Here is a 17,291-nt window from a genome sequence, read left to right as displayed (position 1 = left end):
AGTCACACGAGAAAAAAACTCATTTTAAACAAAAAATAGTATAACTAAACTCAACATTTTGCCTTGTTTGCCAAAAAATATCAAGCATAAAATATTTCCTACCACATTTAAAAAGATCATGCTTCACGTGACAGTACTTCCAAAACTTTATTTCCCTAAAATGCTGTGCTCAAAGGCAGCAGGTCTGAAGTACGTACATCACCTCTAAAGGTGACTCTTCAGGAGAGAACAATATTCACTTGGATTTAATTACTCTCAGATGTTTGTTTTAGAATTTGTCCATGTTGTTTTATATAACCACACTCCATAAGCATAACTCAGGATTATTTCTTTTCAAGGATTACATACTTATACTGAAGAGGTGAACCACAGTTGATTAAAAAACAACTGTTTTTCCATAGCAATATAGATGGACTGCAGCCATTTACTGTCTTTTTCCATAGAACATGTGAAGTTATAACCACCAGATTATTCAGTATGTATCAATCACTAAATAATCTTCGATGAGTAAACCAAACACTTCTTTCATGAACACCCAAGGCCACTATATTTCTATAAACCAGGCATCACAGAAAATAAAACCACCGAAGAAATCTTTTGGCCCAATTCAGAACTCTTAATTCTAATCACTCTTATTAAATCAAATCTTCCTTCAAATTACAGTTGTGTGTGTCTATACCTAAAAGTGGTGATTAGTTTTAACATTATCACCAAATTATTACATATATGATAAGTAAAAGTTAGGGTCATTTATTAAGTGTTCTATGAAATGCTATATTCTACGAGATTCTCTGTATATCCACATGAAGACATCTAAGACCTAGGAGCTAAAAGTCCAATAGGTGAACAGGAAAATTATCTTCTCTGCATCCCCATGTTCATTGCAGCATTATTTTAAATAGCCAAGACATGGAAGCAAGCTAAGTGTCCATCGATGGATGAATGGATAAAGAAGATGTGGTGTACAACTGCAACGGAATATTATTCAGACATAGAAGAGAAAACCCCGCCATTTACAACAACATGGATGGATCCTGAGGACATTATGCTAAGTGAAATAAGTCAGACAGAGAAACAGAAAAACGGTATCATCTCACTTATATGTGGACTCTCTACAAAACAAACAAACAAAACAAAAAAACCCCCAAAACAGAACTCATAGATACAGAGAACAGATTGGTAGTTGCCAGAGGGTGGGGGGTGGCATGGGAGGAGGAAATGATGGGTGATGCTGATCAAATGATACAAACTTCTAACTATAAAATAACGAAGTCCTTGGGATGTAATATGTAGCATGGTGACTACAGTTAATTATACTGTATAGTACATTTGAAAGTTGCTAAGAAACAAGATAAAACGAATTGTAACTGTGTGGTAACGGATGTTAACTAGATGGACTGTGGTGATCATTTTGCAATATCTACAAACATCAAATCGTGATGTTGTATACCTGAAAGTAATATGATGTTACAGGTATGTCAATTATATCTCAATTTAAAAAAATTATATTCCAACATGGTCATTGTGAAATAGTAATAAGATTTGCAATGGTTTAGTAAGGGAGTATTTATAAAAATTTGCCTAAGAAGACAGACAAGAACAAGTGTTGGGTGGGGATGTGGAGAAATTAGAACTCTCATACACTACTACTATGGATGTAAAACGATAAAGCCGCTTTGGAAAACAGCTTGGCAATTGTTCAAAGGTTCAATATCAAGCTACCATATGACCTAGCAATTCAGCTCTTTATATACCTAAGCAAATAAAAAAACACATTTCCACACAAAAACTTGTACATGAATGTTCATAACTGCATTATTCATAATAGCCCAAAAATGGAAATAATATCCATTAAAAGATAAATGGATAAACAAAATGTGGTATATTCATACAGTGGAATATTATTTAGCTATAAAAAGGAATAAAGTTCTTGGATGCTGTAACATCCAAGAACCTTGAAAACATTATGTAAAATACAAGAAGTCAGTCACAAAAGAGCACATATTGTAGGATTTCATTTATATGAAGCGTCCAGAAGAGGCAAATCTATAGAGACATTATGTAGATTAGTGGTTGCCAGAGACTAGGGGAGGAAGAATGGGGAATGACTGCAAATGGGCATGGGGTTTCTTTTTTGGAGTGATGAAATGTCTAAAATTAGACAGTGATGGCTGCATAACTGTGAAGATACTAAAACCCACTGCATTGTACACTTTTAAGGGGTGAATTTTATAATATGTGAATCATATCTCAATAAAGCTGTTGTGTGTGTGTGGTGTTTTTTTTTGCCTAGAGGAGTCCGAATCAGGTTACTAAGACAGGGCTGAATCAAAAGTAGGAGTTGGTCCTATGTTTAAGGAAGGGCCTCCAAAGCAGATGGTAGGCCTATGCAAAAGCACAGAGGCATGGCAAAGCTGGGCAATAGTGAGATGGTCAGTATCAATGAAGCAAAAGGGAGGCATTTAATATGGAGCCTGGAGCATCTTTCTAAAACGTTACTACACACTGTGATGACTAGTCGTCTACTATTAAACTTAAATGATCAACTGAGACTGATGGTTTTAGGACTTTTCGACCACCACAGTGGAGGTAATGTGCAGAACAGTCATTTGGCATTCTGAGCTTTCTGGGCAGACTCTGTGGCTTTGCCAGCTAGTACAGCCTTCTCGACAACTGCCCTGATGATACCTCAGCAATGTATCATGAACACAGTTTCCTGAGAACAGCCCAGAAAGCATATAGGGCTTACTTGGAATCCCATCAATGATGGTATCATCACCAGATTTCTGGAATAGGCCTTCATCCAGCCTCTTACCCAAATGACTTTCAATCTTCTGCTTTAGTTCAGCAATCTTGCAACTAATGTGAACAGGACAAAAGATTATGAAGAGACTCATATAACATGCTAAGGAACCAAGGCTTTATCTTATAGGCTAGTGTTTTTTTTGAAGTGTGGTACCTATATGATGGGGTGGTATATGAAGTAGGCATTTCATAGTTTCGTATTTCTTTTTACTATTATCTTTTGTTTACTGGTTTTCTAGTTATAGCAATCAACACTAACTTTCTATTTATAGTATAAGTTTTCCTGTAATAAAAGTTAATAAAATATTGAGGAAATAACAGTATTGATGCTATGAAGAAATGGCCACAATTCCAAAGGTGGTATATATAAATGCCTTAAGTATGAAACAGGAGCACAAAAACTGTTGTATCTGGAAGTGACATGGTACTATTTTAGAGATCATTTGGGCAGTAACATGGTACATTTGAGGGCCAATACTGGTGACAAAAAATCCAAGTAGGAAGTTGTTGCCATCGCCTAGATCAGAGGTCAGCAAACTATGGCCCACTGGTGACATTCTGCCTGCATGCTACTTGTGGTCTGTTTTTGTACAGCCTGCAAGTTAAGAGTGATTCTTACATTTTGAAAGAGTGGTTAAAAAAAAAAAAAAGGAAAGAGAACTTTATGCAGCTTATAAAGCTTAAAACATTTACTACTTGGTGCTTTGCAGAAAAAGTTTGCTGACCCCAGCTTTGAGAATTGATGAAGCTACAAACTGAGTCTGTAATATGAGGATAAAGCACAAAAATTTTGGAAGCAGAATCAACAAGACATAATGACTAATCAGATGTATGTGGGTAAGAGCAGGCAGAAGTAAAGGGTGATGTAAAGGCTTCTATTAGGTTAGTGCAGAAGTAATTGTGGTTTTTGCAATTATTTTTAACCTTTTAAACTGCAATTACTTTTGCACCAACCTAATATTTAAACTCAAAAGTAGATAGAGATACCGTTATCCAAAAGATGGAAACAGCAAGGAGAGTCTCTTCTTAGAATTAAATCAGTTTTTTTTCATTGATAATGAGAAATAAGAATACATGTCAAGCCAGAATTACATCAGATAACAGACTTAACAATATTATAACGTTAGGAAGACAAACTTCCCCTCAGAACACATATTTTGCAGCTAAGGGGAAGTGTTTTCCTTTTCTGTATTAGATTTTTAAAATGAAGAGGCTGACTTTTTTTTTACTGTAGAAAAGTACTTACTTACAATTCTGAAAAGTATTCACATTTAAGTCTAACATAACAATGGCCTGTTTTTGCATATTTACATTTCTACTTTCTCAAGACACTTCCAAATACAACTGCCCCTTGAACAATGCAGGTTTGAACTGCGTGGGTCCACGTATATGCAGACTTTTTTTCAATAAATATACAGTCAGCCCTCCATACCTCCAGGTTTCTCATCTTCGGATTTAACCAATTGCAGGTGTAAAAGAGTACGTATTTGCAATCGGCAGTTGGGACTTCACGGATGTGGAGGGCTGAATACATTGTTTTACACAATTTTATGTAAGGGATTTAAGCATCCCCAAATTTTGGTATCTGCGCGGGCTTCTGGAACCAACCCCCACAGAAATTGAAGGACAACTGTAGTTACGTTTTGGGGGAGTCAAGTTATACTCAGATTTCCAACTGTGCGGGGCATCAGTTCCTCTTAACCCGAGTTGTTCAAGGGTCAACCGTAGTTTATTGAAAAGCAATTGTCCACACTGAAAAGCTACCTGCTGCTACATACTATTGAGTTGTTTTCAATGTTCTGCTTTTAAATATGGGTAAAAATGCACTAGTAGTATGGTAGGAATTTTGATCCTAAAAATCTGAATCCTAAAATTTCAAAACTTTAAAAGTTTAAGAGACATGAAGCACAGGAGCAATGAGCACAGACCTGGCATAGTACTCATAGAAGTTTTTCTAAAAAGCAAAAAGTGCTTCAATTGCCAACAGTGTTTGTGTAACTGCCACTCAAGAAAAGATTCAAGTGTCCTTTTCATGACACAAAAACCCAAAGACTAAAGAGAAAAGTAAAAGAAGGAAAAAATGGACCTGTTTCAAGAGTAACATATTAAAACTTCAACTTGAAATTCTCAAGAAATTGCTATACAAAATTTATGAGCATTCAGATGACTTTATAAATAAGGTCACTTTTCTTCATTTTCTTAAGAGTTCTGAAAGAATCAATATATGAAGATGGGTAGAAAGTTCTGGAAACACCTAAAAAAACAACCAGTAGGTCAATTCAAGGTAATATAAGTACGTAAAGAGAGATACTGCGCACGAGTTCCAAAGCTCCAGCTCTAGATATGAGAAATTTAGATTTCCCAGATAGAAAATTAACAATATAGTTGCTATCCTTAGTCCAGTTATGGCTACTATTTATCAAATACTTACCATGTGTTGGGCACTCTACTGAATGCCATACAAATATTATCACAATTAATACTCATAATAAACCTACAAACTTGGTACAGACCCACAGTCCCATACCTGAAACCCTTGGGCAAGATGTCTTTCTAAATTCAGAACTGTTCAGATGTTTGGAAGATGACATCGTGCACACACTATGGGTAGTAGCAAAGTTTCCAGCAGGAAATACGCAGCACACTCAAACTGGGATATGAGAGATTATGTATAAAGGGGAGGAAAGGGTTAGGGGAAACTACAAGAGAGTGAGACACTAGACCTGAAGAAGTGGAGGCAAGCAGCAGCTACCAAAACCCGACACAGAGAGACTGATGCACAAAAACTACTTCTTCTTCACAGAGGGACACAGCCAGCCCCCAGCGACCCTCAGGAGGGGAGCCTAGAGAACACATACCGACCGTACTCTCTTTCTTCCCTCCAGTCTCCTGTACCCCCCACGGGCCAACTGAAGCCAGTGAGGAAAGAAGCCCAATGATATCATCCATACCGGGCAGGCTTGTAGGTACAGAGCAGGGTGGAGAAGAAGAGAGTGGATGTGAAGAGGCGAAGGCAGTCATCCAGCACATAGTTGGATTCGTCAGCATAGACTGACTTCTGTCGCCAACGACCTCAAAATATCACTGGTGAATACAACAAAAGTTAATTTCTTGCTCATGTCATCTAGTAGTTCTACCATCTTGTGATGACCCCCTACCGAGCCCTCTGCTTCTCGTAGGCATGAACAGAAAAGAGCAAGAATAGAAGACTAGTGTGAAGTTGGAATCCAGGCCTGGAAGTGACAGACCTCATTGGAACCTACATTTTACCGACCAGATCTCAGCCACACAGCACCACCTACCTGTAAGAATGCTACGAGTGGTATGGTGAGGTGCCCGGAAGAACAGGAGAAACTCAAAGTTAAGTGCTAGCTTTGTTCTGTACCGTGTAACACACCAGTGGAATCTGAGACAGCACCCTAAAATCAACCGCACCAATTATTTCTGCAGTGAAACATTAATATCCACATTAAGTGGAACAAATGTAGATGACAATGATAACGATCATGAAAAGCCTCACAGCCATGTTAGGTGTTTCCGCCACATAAGTTTTGGTGCCAAACCTCTTTTGACAAAACTTTATGTTTTCAGGAAAGTTTGGATTTCAGAATTGTAGGTAAGGGATTCGGCGTGTACCTTATACAAGTGAAGAAATACGTGTTGGTGCCAAACTTTTTTGGACAAAACTTTATGTTTCCAGAATATTTTGGATTTCAAAATTGTAAGTAAGGAATTAGGAATGTACATCGTACACATGAAGAAATCATCTCAAAACAGAAGACAGAAAGTAGAGACGGGACTTCAACGCAGGCCTGCAAATGTATGCTTATGCGGGGAAAACTGCAAATAACCAAGTGTCTCTTCTTATTGTAGACATCATTAATGATATCAGCTCTCAGACGTGACGAAACAAAGAGATTTCAATGAATTACAATGTGTATTGTGTACTCTTTTGTACAAGCGCCCACGGTGCTAGCAGGTAGAGGGGCAGTAAAGAGTCAGAGATCGTATCTGACCACGAGACAGACAGATGATGATGGAAGAAAGATTTAGGACAACAGACTGGTAAGAGCTCTAGAATCATGAAGCCCTAAAGTGACTGAACTGAAGAACAGAGTAAGGGGGGGCTCACACCAAAGGTGCTGCCGTCGGGCAGACCTCGGAGGCAAAACAGAAGTGTGAATGAGGAAGAAGTACTTTGGGTGATGGGGAGGCTGGCTGCACAAAGATCCAGAGGTGGGAGCTATTTCAAGGTCTGAATAAGGAATGGCCTGGTGATTTTTGTTTGTTTGGGAGCATTTGAGTGCCAGAGAGTTCAAGATTTTACATTTTATTGAATTATTATCAAGCTGTCTGGGCAGCTTAACATCATTAAGAAAAAGATCATGAGAAATCCAAGGAAGCAGAGTCCGTTGGCTACAAAATGACACAATTAACTGAGGAAGAGACTATGAGAAGAATATATCTACTGGGAAGAAGAATAGAAATGGGAACATGTGGAATTTTAAATTTTAAGTAAGTTGAAATTGAGGTGTGTGGAGCAGCAATAGCTATCTGCACCTTATCTTAGTACTCTGATTTATAATATCTACTCTGGTTGCTAAGAGGCTTTTTATGTTTACTTCTTTGGTCTGATCACACTATTCTCCAGTGAAGCGTGGTTCTATGTATATGGACCCAACAAATAAGATTGAGAAAGCATGGGTTCTATTCTTTCAGCAGAAGAACTTCAGAGCAAAGTAAAACAAGTGAGGAACATGTACTGACTTGCACTTCTGCCATTTATGTAGCAACTTCCTTGTATGTCAACACGACGTTCCCAGGCCTGCAATTTTTAAAGAATGCTGGCCAATGTGATGAAAACATTAGCACAAAACAACCCAACCTCCCTGTATGCTAGTTATCAAGGAAAAGGAGTGATCAAAAGATGAAGTTCCTTTAAAGAATGTACTTAACGCACTTCAATGTTGGTGGTTTGATACATTTTTTTAAAAAACTTTGTAAACTCGGTATGAAAGTATCACTTTCATATGCAATCCTTTTCTTATTAAGTGAGTTTTAATCAATAAACTCTAACCTTTTTAATAGGTCACTTTAGTTATTTACTAGCAATTAAATTCCTGAAATGCTGTATTCCTGAATTCTTTTTAATACTTCAAAATAACCATCAGCAGAAACTACCCTATAAACATACATGAGATGCTTTAGGAAAAAAAATAGACATCTCTAATATACTTACTTGATTTAAACTCATGATAATCATAGCAGGGCAAAATAGTGTATTCCTCTAGTTAGAGTCAATCCAGTGAAGAAATTCACTAATGTATACATTAATAAGAGAAATAACAAAGCAGCATTCACTGGGCTCTTTAAATAAATGAGTAGATTTTAGAAAGACTTTACTTGAATTCTTTGATCTCTGCCAAAGTCCACCTGTTTACATCAGTTGTTTGGAAAACATTCAACAGGATTATTTCCAAAGAGCAAATGGCAGGTCAAGTTTAGAACACGTGACTTCCTTCACTAATTATATTTAAACCGCACACAGTAAGAAATCAAATTCCCCATAGGACACTGGAGAAAGCCTGAATTTTTAATCTTCAAAGAAAAAACACCAAAAGGTAATGTTAAATTGAAATCTGCTCAATTACATAGTAGAACCAAATGTAACTTTTAGTATATATTAGATTTCTGAAATTAAAGTTTGAGCTTTAAGTTTTTTAAAAAAGGAATAGTTAACCATGCTCAACACAGGTTAAACTGCATCATCTCAAATGTGCCTATTTGATATAGGATAAAAGAAAATTAGCATTAACTAAAAACGACTTACTAGTTAACTTTTAACTGTTACTATTAAACTTACTTTTAAACATAGTATTCATCTGTACTATGTATTCAGTCCACATCTAAAAAACACTGGACTAAGACTCAGGCTCAAGTTCTCGTTCTGGTCATTTTTAGATACGTGTCCTCAGGCAAGGCAGGCTCTTCTTTCTCTGAGCCCATTTGTAAAATGAAGAGGTTTGTTTTGATCACTTCTAAATTTCTTTCTATCTTACAAATTATGAAATTTGTTAAACCAAAGAAAGGTTGGTGTTTCCCCAGGAAAAAGGTTCCTTCATTTTTCTCCCCCTTCAAAAAAGCTAGTCCTTAGATTTGTTTGTGATACAAGTGTCAGAGTAAATTTCTGTAATTATTTTGAAACAGGACAATGATGTTCAGGCTGTCACTCCTCGGCTTGTTCCTCCTAGTTGTTGATAACACTTTGGGGACAAGTCCACCACCGCTGACTTCAAGTTCTACAGCAGTCTCGCGGGCCACGCCGAGCGTGAGTTCTCAGACAAGCCCAAATCCCAGGGCAACTCCAGACCTCCACGTGACCCCAAGTGTCAAGACGCACTCGAATTCTATGATAAACCTGAATTCTAAAACAACCTCGAATCCGGCACCTCTGAAAATAGCAGGGACCCCAAAGATAGTTACCCCCATGAATACGACTATGACAAGTGGTGGCACCACGCTGAATCCAATGGGCAGCACTCACTTTCTTTGCTACGTAATATTTTTGCTGTTTTCTGTGCAATCAGCCTGACGTGGACTTGAACTCTCTACATTCCTATCTCAGTTCTTTATCATCTGCTGAATGATAACAAGCACACTAGGAAAATCAAATTTATTTCAACTTACTTCCTAGGAAGTTATCATTATCCTAGCTTAATTTGGTTGTTTGCAAATTTTAGTTGTGTAAGCCTAATTATTACCTCAATACGGTTTCCTTCCTTACAAATACTTTAAAAAAAAAAAAAAAGCAAAATACCAATGTGTGCAAAATTGAATTGAAAATCAGATTTTTACATTAAAGGTATAAGAGAAGAAATTATGTTGGTCATGTTTAAGCAAAGTATGCCTGTGCGTGTGTGTGTGAGTGTGAGTGTGTGTGTATGTGTGTGTGTGTGTGTGTGTGTGTGTGAGAGAGAGAGAGAGAGAGAGACAGTGAGAGCGGGGCGGGGGATGAGGAATGACGTATTGTTTTTGTATTATTTCATTTTTTGTTAGACAAAAAAGTGCTAATCTGATAAGTAGAAACTAGAATGCTCTATGAAACAATACACCTATCTGTGTCACCACATTTCATGAAGGTGCAATAGCAATATGTCGTTACAGTAAAAAGGTGCCTATTCTGCTAACCTTTGAAATGCATAATACAGCTGATCCAATGAAAAGATTATCTTGCTTTTAAAAAAAATATTAATTCCTGTTTTTCAGTTACAGTTGACATTCAATATTATTTTATATTAGTTCCAAGTTTCCAGCATAGTGGTTAGACACTATAATTTATGCAGAGATCTTCCTGATTAGTCTATTGGGGGGGGAACCCACCTGGCACTACACAAAATTGTCAGCATTATTGATTATTATTCCCTATGCTGTACTTTACATCCCCATGACTACTTTGTTAACCACCAACTTGTACTTCTTAATCCCTTCACCTTTTTCACCCAGCTCCCCAACCTCCCTCCCCCCTGGCAACCGTCAGTTTGTGCTCTGTATCTATGACTGTTTCTGCTTTGTTTGTTCATTTATTTTTTCCTTTAGATTCCAACTATAAGTGAGATCATACAGCATTTGTCTTTCTCAGTCTGACTTATTGCACTTAGCATAATACCCTCTAGGTCCATCCATGCTGTACCACATCTTCTTTATCCAAGATTATCTTGCTTTAAGTAAACCTTTATCTTGTATTTCAAATGGTCCTTTATAAATCAGATGCCTATAATTCAGAACTCTTCTCTTCAGAAATATATCTTGTAACTATTGGTGAGATTTTCATGCTGGTCCACAAAGGTTAATTTAACCCAAAAACCTAGTACAGAAATTTAACAGTGTTAATACCATGTTATTAATAGTACACTCATTAAGGTTTGAAACTCAACTTTGATTCTTTACTAGTTGTGCTACCATGAGTTCAATACAGGACCCAGTGTGATTCCCAAACAAACTGACTACCAGCGATTCACTGGAGGTGCCTGTTAAATCTATAGATTAGGCTCGAGCCCTCAGATTTTAATTTGGCAGCCCAGGTAGGGCTGGGGATATTTGTTTGAATTCTCCAGGTCATTCTGGTAGCTAGGTTTGGGAATGACTAACAACCTCCCTAGGTTTCAGTTTTTATACATGTCAATCACTGCTACTAATAACAGCTCAGAAGGTTATTGTGAGAGTTCAATGAAGTATTATATAATATGCACAGTTTGTATGATGCAGAGAAAGCACTCAGTAAATGTTAGTTATTATTATTACTATTACCACTGAAAAAGCAGTTGCCAGGTATCACAATATTCCTAAATGGAAAACTCTTCATTATAACTTCTAGGTTTTATATTTTTAATTATTCTTACAAAAATAATACGTAGTCTTGGCAACAAGTCAAACTGTACAGAGATATATAACAGAAATACTATAATTGGTCCTTTACCTCCTCCGATCCTACTCCCATGAGAAAAGCAATGTGAACAATTTACTGTATATACTTCCACACATTTCTGTCTATACATATTATATGCATGTGCACACATACACACACACACACACACACACACCCTTATTACTCTGCACCTTGTATGGTAAGTGTCAGAATCATCCTTCTGTGTCTTTTTAAAGCTGCGTTAGAGGACTTCTGTGACTTGTCCCTGCTAAGAATCCACTTTTCCTCATTCTGGTATCACCAATCCAATTTTCCCTTGGGAAATCACTGCCCCTCCCCTTTCAGTTCATGCAATTCAAGTAGGGCTGGCTTCACCACTGAGCTCCAGCGATGGGTGCATAATTCAGGCCTAGACAACCATAAAACCATCCCCTCACACCCACACAGTGATTTACCTCAGGAATTGGCATGTGACTTAAGTCAGGCCAATAAGACCAGTACTTTTGCTGTAACTACTAGGAAAGAAGCATTTTTCCAAGGGGTTCTTAAGCTGGGAGAACACAAGCCATTGCAGGCCATAGCTGAGGAACAGTTGCTTAGGAATAAAATCAACACAGAAAGGAGAGTCACGAGACAGAGAAAAGACATGTTCTCCAGATGCCACTGTTCAAAACGCTGCATGTAATCCTGCAAGAAACTAGTCCATCTCCTGATTTTCTTAGGTACATTTGCCAACTGATATTCCTTTTGGTTCACACAAGTTTGAATTTTGTTTTTGTCACTGATAACAAGCAAAATATATTTTAACATATTGCATATTATTCCATAATATAGATGTACATAATTTATTCAACAATTCTCCTTTTAAAATATAGTTTTTCATTCTTTTTGCCACTATAAATAATGCCGCAACAAGTGTCCTTGTATTTCTGGTACTTGAACTATTACTGGGCAGAAGCATAAGTATATGGGAGGGAATAGCAGGAAAAGATTAGAAACTAAATTAGGTCCATATTACGGAGCCCCTGCAGGCCTGATTATGGAACCTGAACTTTATACGGGGAGTCAATGGTGCTACTTAACATGTTGAGAGACAAGATTAGATCTGTACTGGAAACCGTCTCCAGAAGCAAGGTTAAGATGACCCGGAAGTAGTTACCTGGGGGGTAGGGAGTAGGAGGATAATGCTTTGTTAGTATAGGTAAGAGCTAACATGAGTCTCAGTGATGACAGTGCGGGGAAAATGGTTTCAAAAGACATTTGCAAGGTACCTAGAAGTAATATTAAACCATTGAGATCCAATTAAAAAAACTTGAAACACATAACTTAAGACAGCCCCTGATGGAGAAATAGCACCGGTGGTCAGTTTGAATTACAAGACTGATGGACTAGGAGCATGTGCTTGACATACAGGCAGCCAGAAAACACCAGCTGGCCTGCACCTGGCAATAAAGGTTCTGCCCAACAGATATTTTTTAGCTGAACCACATTCTCTTTCTGTGTGATACTGAAGTAATGAAGGAGATACTAGCTGGGGCTAAAGCCAAACAGAAAGAGGAGAATCATGATGTAGAGGTTGAACATGAAGCTAAGAGAGAGTCCAAGAGCACAGGCCAGTTCCAGAACTGACAGCCATTTAGTTCTGTCTACACCTGGGCAGGACCTGCTTTAATTCATGTTTTTCCTGAAGCCTATCTTCTTGAGAAAATAAAAATGACTTCTATAAAATAAAAGGCGTCCAAATTGGTAAGGAGGAAGTAAAACTGTCCTTATACGCAGATGACATGATACTATACACAGAGAACCCCAAAGACTCCACCAAAAATTATTAGAACTGGTAAATGAATTTAATAAAGTAGCAGGATACAAAATTAATATTCAGAAATCAGTTGCATTTGTATACACCAGTGATAAACTATCGGAAGGAAAAATTAAGGAAATGGTCCCATTTACAATTGCTTCAAAAACTATAAAATACTTAGGTTTAAATTTAACCAAAGAATTAAAAGACCTGTATTCAGAAAATTATAAGACACTGAGGAGAAAAATTAAAAAAGATACAGATAAATGGAAACACGATGCTCATGGATAGGAAGAATTAATGTAGTTAAAATGTCCATACTGCCTAAGGCAGTATAGAGATTCAGTGCAATTCCTATCAAACTACCAAAGACATTTTTCACAGAAATAGAACATAGAATTCTAAAATTTATATGGAACCATAAAAGACCCCGAATAGCCATAGCTATCTTGAGAAATAAGAACAAAGTGGGAGGTATCATGATACCTGATATCAAATCATACTGCAAGGCTACAGTAATCAAAACAGCATGGTACTGGCATAAAAACAGACACATAGATCAATGGAACACAATAGAGAGCCCAGAAATAAATCCATGCCTATGTGGTCATTTAATCTACGACAATGGAAGCAAGAAATTGGGGTAAGGGTAAAGGCAGTCTATTCAATAAATGGTGCTGGGAAACCTGGACAGACACATGCAAAAAAATGAAGCTGGACCACCTCCTTACACCGTGTACAAGAATAAATTCAAAGCGGGTTAAAGACTTAAATGTAAGATCTGAAACCATAAAACTCCTAGAAGAAAATACAGGAAGTAAATTTGCAGACATGACCCTTAGTAATATTTTTACTGATGTATCCCCTCGAGCAAGGGAAGTAAAAGAAAAAAATAAACATGGGATTACATCAAACTAAAAAGTTCTTTCACAGCACAGAAAACCATTTCCTATATAACTGCCAAGTGTTTGCCATCCATGGCCATTCAGTCTACTGACATAATTCCTCAATTTATGTTAAATTCAGGAACTCAGAAAGATTAATTTCTACAGCTAGTGAACAAGAACTAAGACGAAACAGGCCTTGAGACTCCAAAGCCAGTGGTCCATTACATCACATTGTCTCTAAGGCTCAACTACCATGAGTGTATGTCACACTAAATGGGAAGAAGTAAAACTGACCAAATAACGTCGCAGATGAGTTCTCAAAAGGAAGGTAGAATGAGACAAGAAAGAAAAAACAATGGCTGGGAAAACAATGCAAGCATCATACCTATTATTAAGGAGGAGCTCACAGCATTTCCAGAAAGGCTTTCTGGGAACCAACCTTAACTGAAGACAGCGTGAACAGTCAAATTTCTCGGCTGTCACCTATGCCATCTTTTTAGAACTTTCCCACAGCTTCTATGAATTATTTGTTAAATCACCCTCATGCTGTCTTACACAGCATATTACTCAAGTTCTCAAAAATAAACTCTTAAAGTTTCATTTCTGATTAATAAAGAAGTTCCGGATTATCATGTTGTGGACATTATTGAATCAGAATAAACCTGAAGACAAAGATTTCTTGTGATTTTTTTTTTTACTCTTGCTAATGAATCCATTGTAGGTAGTATTAAAAAAAATTGATGTAGCAAAGAGAAGCCAACATGAAATAGGGGGTATGAAAAGCAATGTCTAATGTACCGAGCATCACTGTGGGACAGGATGGCTGTTTACAGAGCTACTATATTCTCCCAAGTAAACTTGTTTGCAATTCCAGTAAAGTCAAATCGGAAAAACCAAATCTGTTGTCTCTTTACATTGGTGATCATTTTAAAAACTCTGTTAAGGAAAACTAAAACATAGTATTTCTTACCTCCGTGCAACATAATAAAATATAGGATTCCCAGCTTTGGAAGTTCCAGCTTGGTAGAAAATACTTAACGTTTTCAAAGCCTTGAATTCTTCTTTTTCGTGTACTTGATGCCTGAAAGAAAAAAGAACAGTTATTAACTCATAGGCTTTATGTTGTCCATTAAGTATCTACAAAAAATCTACAATTGGACCAGTGATGAAATATGCAAAATGACAAAATATTTAAAAAGCAACAAACATGCTTTTTGAAGGGCAATTTGGCAGTATGTACCAAAAATTTCAAGGTGTTACTCTTTGAACCATAAAGAGTGGTTCTGAGGACTATCCTAAGAAAACTAAGGGACAGGCATATGAACTATAGGATTGTTTTTAATCACCGTATTTTTTTTCTAGATAGAAGTTTTTCAGTTTTTATTTATTTGATTTTTTAAGAGTTCAGTTTATCAATCTTTTCTTTTCTGGTTTATTGATTTTAATGAATGAGAAAGGCCTTTCTTTGCCCATATTTTCTTCTTCATGGGAGTTTATTCTCACGAATGGTATGAGCATCTTTTTCCAGATGGCTACTCAGTTGTACTAGCACCACTTATTAAGAGTCCATTCTACAGCTTCCTACGTGCCCTCTTTCAGGGAGTACACAACGACTGCAGATCAATAATCATTATCTGCCTTCTGTAGGAAAGAAAAAAAGTAAAAATTTTAAAAAGTAAAATAAAAGTTCAACTGCTAAGGAAAAAGGTCCATTCTAATATCCCTGATTCTGAATATTACCTTTTATCATATTAAATTCCCATATGTATTTAAATATATTTCTAAAAAAGCATGATTTAATGTTTATATATTTTGCTCAACATTAAGTGTGTGTCTTTAACCTGAAGATTTATGTCATTCACCAACCCTGGAAAAGTCTCACCTGTTGTCTCTTCAAATATTACATCTTCACTAGTCTCTCTTAAGCTCTATATCTGAAACACCTATCAGACATGTTGGACCTTCTCGTTCTGTCATCTGTATCTGTTAACCTCTTTCATATTTTCCATTTCTTTACCTCTCTGTACTGAATGTATGCTAGTTAATTTTCTCAGAAATTATCTTCTAGCTATGAATTTTAAAAATGTTATTTTTAAAATATGTTTTCTTTTACCTAGTAATTCTATGTGTCTTGTGTCTGGGGACACAGGGAAGAAGAGAAGTTGTATTATCTCATTCCATCGTGTTGCTGGTACCAGGTCATCATTTGTTTAACATTAATGGAAACAACCTAGACATAATTTGATAAGAGAAATAGGTACACATGCATATAGATAAATGACCAGGAGGCGATCTGCCAAATGTTAACTGAAATGTCTTTAAGAGATGAAATAACTGAAGACATTTTACTTTCTTCTTTAGAAACCTATGTTTTGAAAAATTTAACAATTTTTATTCTTATAGTTCAGAAAATTAGAAAAAAAATCTTTCATTTCTTTAAAAGAAAAATGGGTCTCAAAGAGCATTAGTGGGAACTTAGAAAAGAGCAAATACCTAACATTTATCAAACATTTTATGTATATACCAGATACTGTTCTAAGTATCTGACACAGATTAGTCTTCAAAAGCACTGAAGATTGTTTTTTAAAGGAAGGTAGGGTCTTAGGTAAAAGAATAAAGAAGTTTTGTTAGAAAAAAGGAAAGATGGCTAGGATATCCTCGGTAATGTTGAATAAAAAATAGTTTTACATTTTTGTACTATGTAATTTTCAATTAGGTAATATGAAAATTCTGTATGGAAAAATATTCCTTTAATTACATAGGAATAAACATTCACTGCACTGAGAAAAATAGAGCTAAAAATAAAAATTAAGCTGGAAATTGTATATTCATACCTTTCAAACTAATATCAAAGAATAGGAGACATGTGTACAAAACTATCGCCTACAGTAGTTCCACTTATTTGTGGTGGATACATTCCACGACCCCCAGTGGATGCCGAAAACCGTGAATAGTGCCAAACCCCATATATACTTTTTCCTAGACATAAATGCCTATGATAAAGTTTAATTTATAATTAGGCACAGTAAGAGATTAACAACAATTACTACTAATAGAACAACTATAATGATGTACTGTAACAGAAGTTATGCGAATGGCTTTGTGTTTATGACGGAAACCACAGATAAGGGTAACTACTGTATATGTAATATGTTTAATAACAGGCACTTACCGTGTAAGTTACATTATACGAGTATACAAATCTTTAACGTAAATTAACTTCTGAATGTCAGATTCTGCTTGTTTCTTTCTGCCCCTGGCACACATTCTGAACAAAACACTTAACCACAGTCACTGTGATGCCCATACTAAGTGACTAAGGGTAAAGTACTATGAAAGTTATTTTAGAGACTAAAGGATTCAACACTACCCT

At 36.5% G+C, this 17,291-nt stretch overlaps 1 protein-coding gene across 10 annotated transcripts in view; it reads right to left on the bottom strand.

Moving 5' to 3' along the window:
- Positions 1-17,291, bottom strand: part of NF1 (neurofibromin 1) — a 198,798-nt gene that overhangs the window by 72,952 nt on the left and 108,555 nt on the right. For all 10 annotated transcript variants that reach the window (XM_081029818.1, XM_081029823.1, XM_081029819.1 and 7 more), the window contains one exon: positions 14,889-14,999. In XM_081029818.1, the coding sequence (XP_080885944.1) occupies positions 14,889-14,999 (111 nt within the window). The remainder of the gene's footprint in view (positions 1-14,888; positions 15,000-17,291) is intronic.

Source organism: Rhinolophus hipposideros, assembly GCF_964194185.1.
Source record: "Rhinolophus hipposideros genome assembly, chromosome: 20".
NCBI lineage: Eukaryota > Metazoa > Chordata > Mammalia > Chiroptera > Rhinolophidae > Rhinolophus > Rhinolophus hipposideros.
Note: the sequence above shows the minus strand (reverse complement) of the source record. Positions and strands in the feature narration are given on the sequence as shown.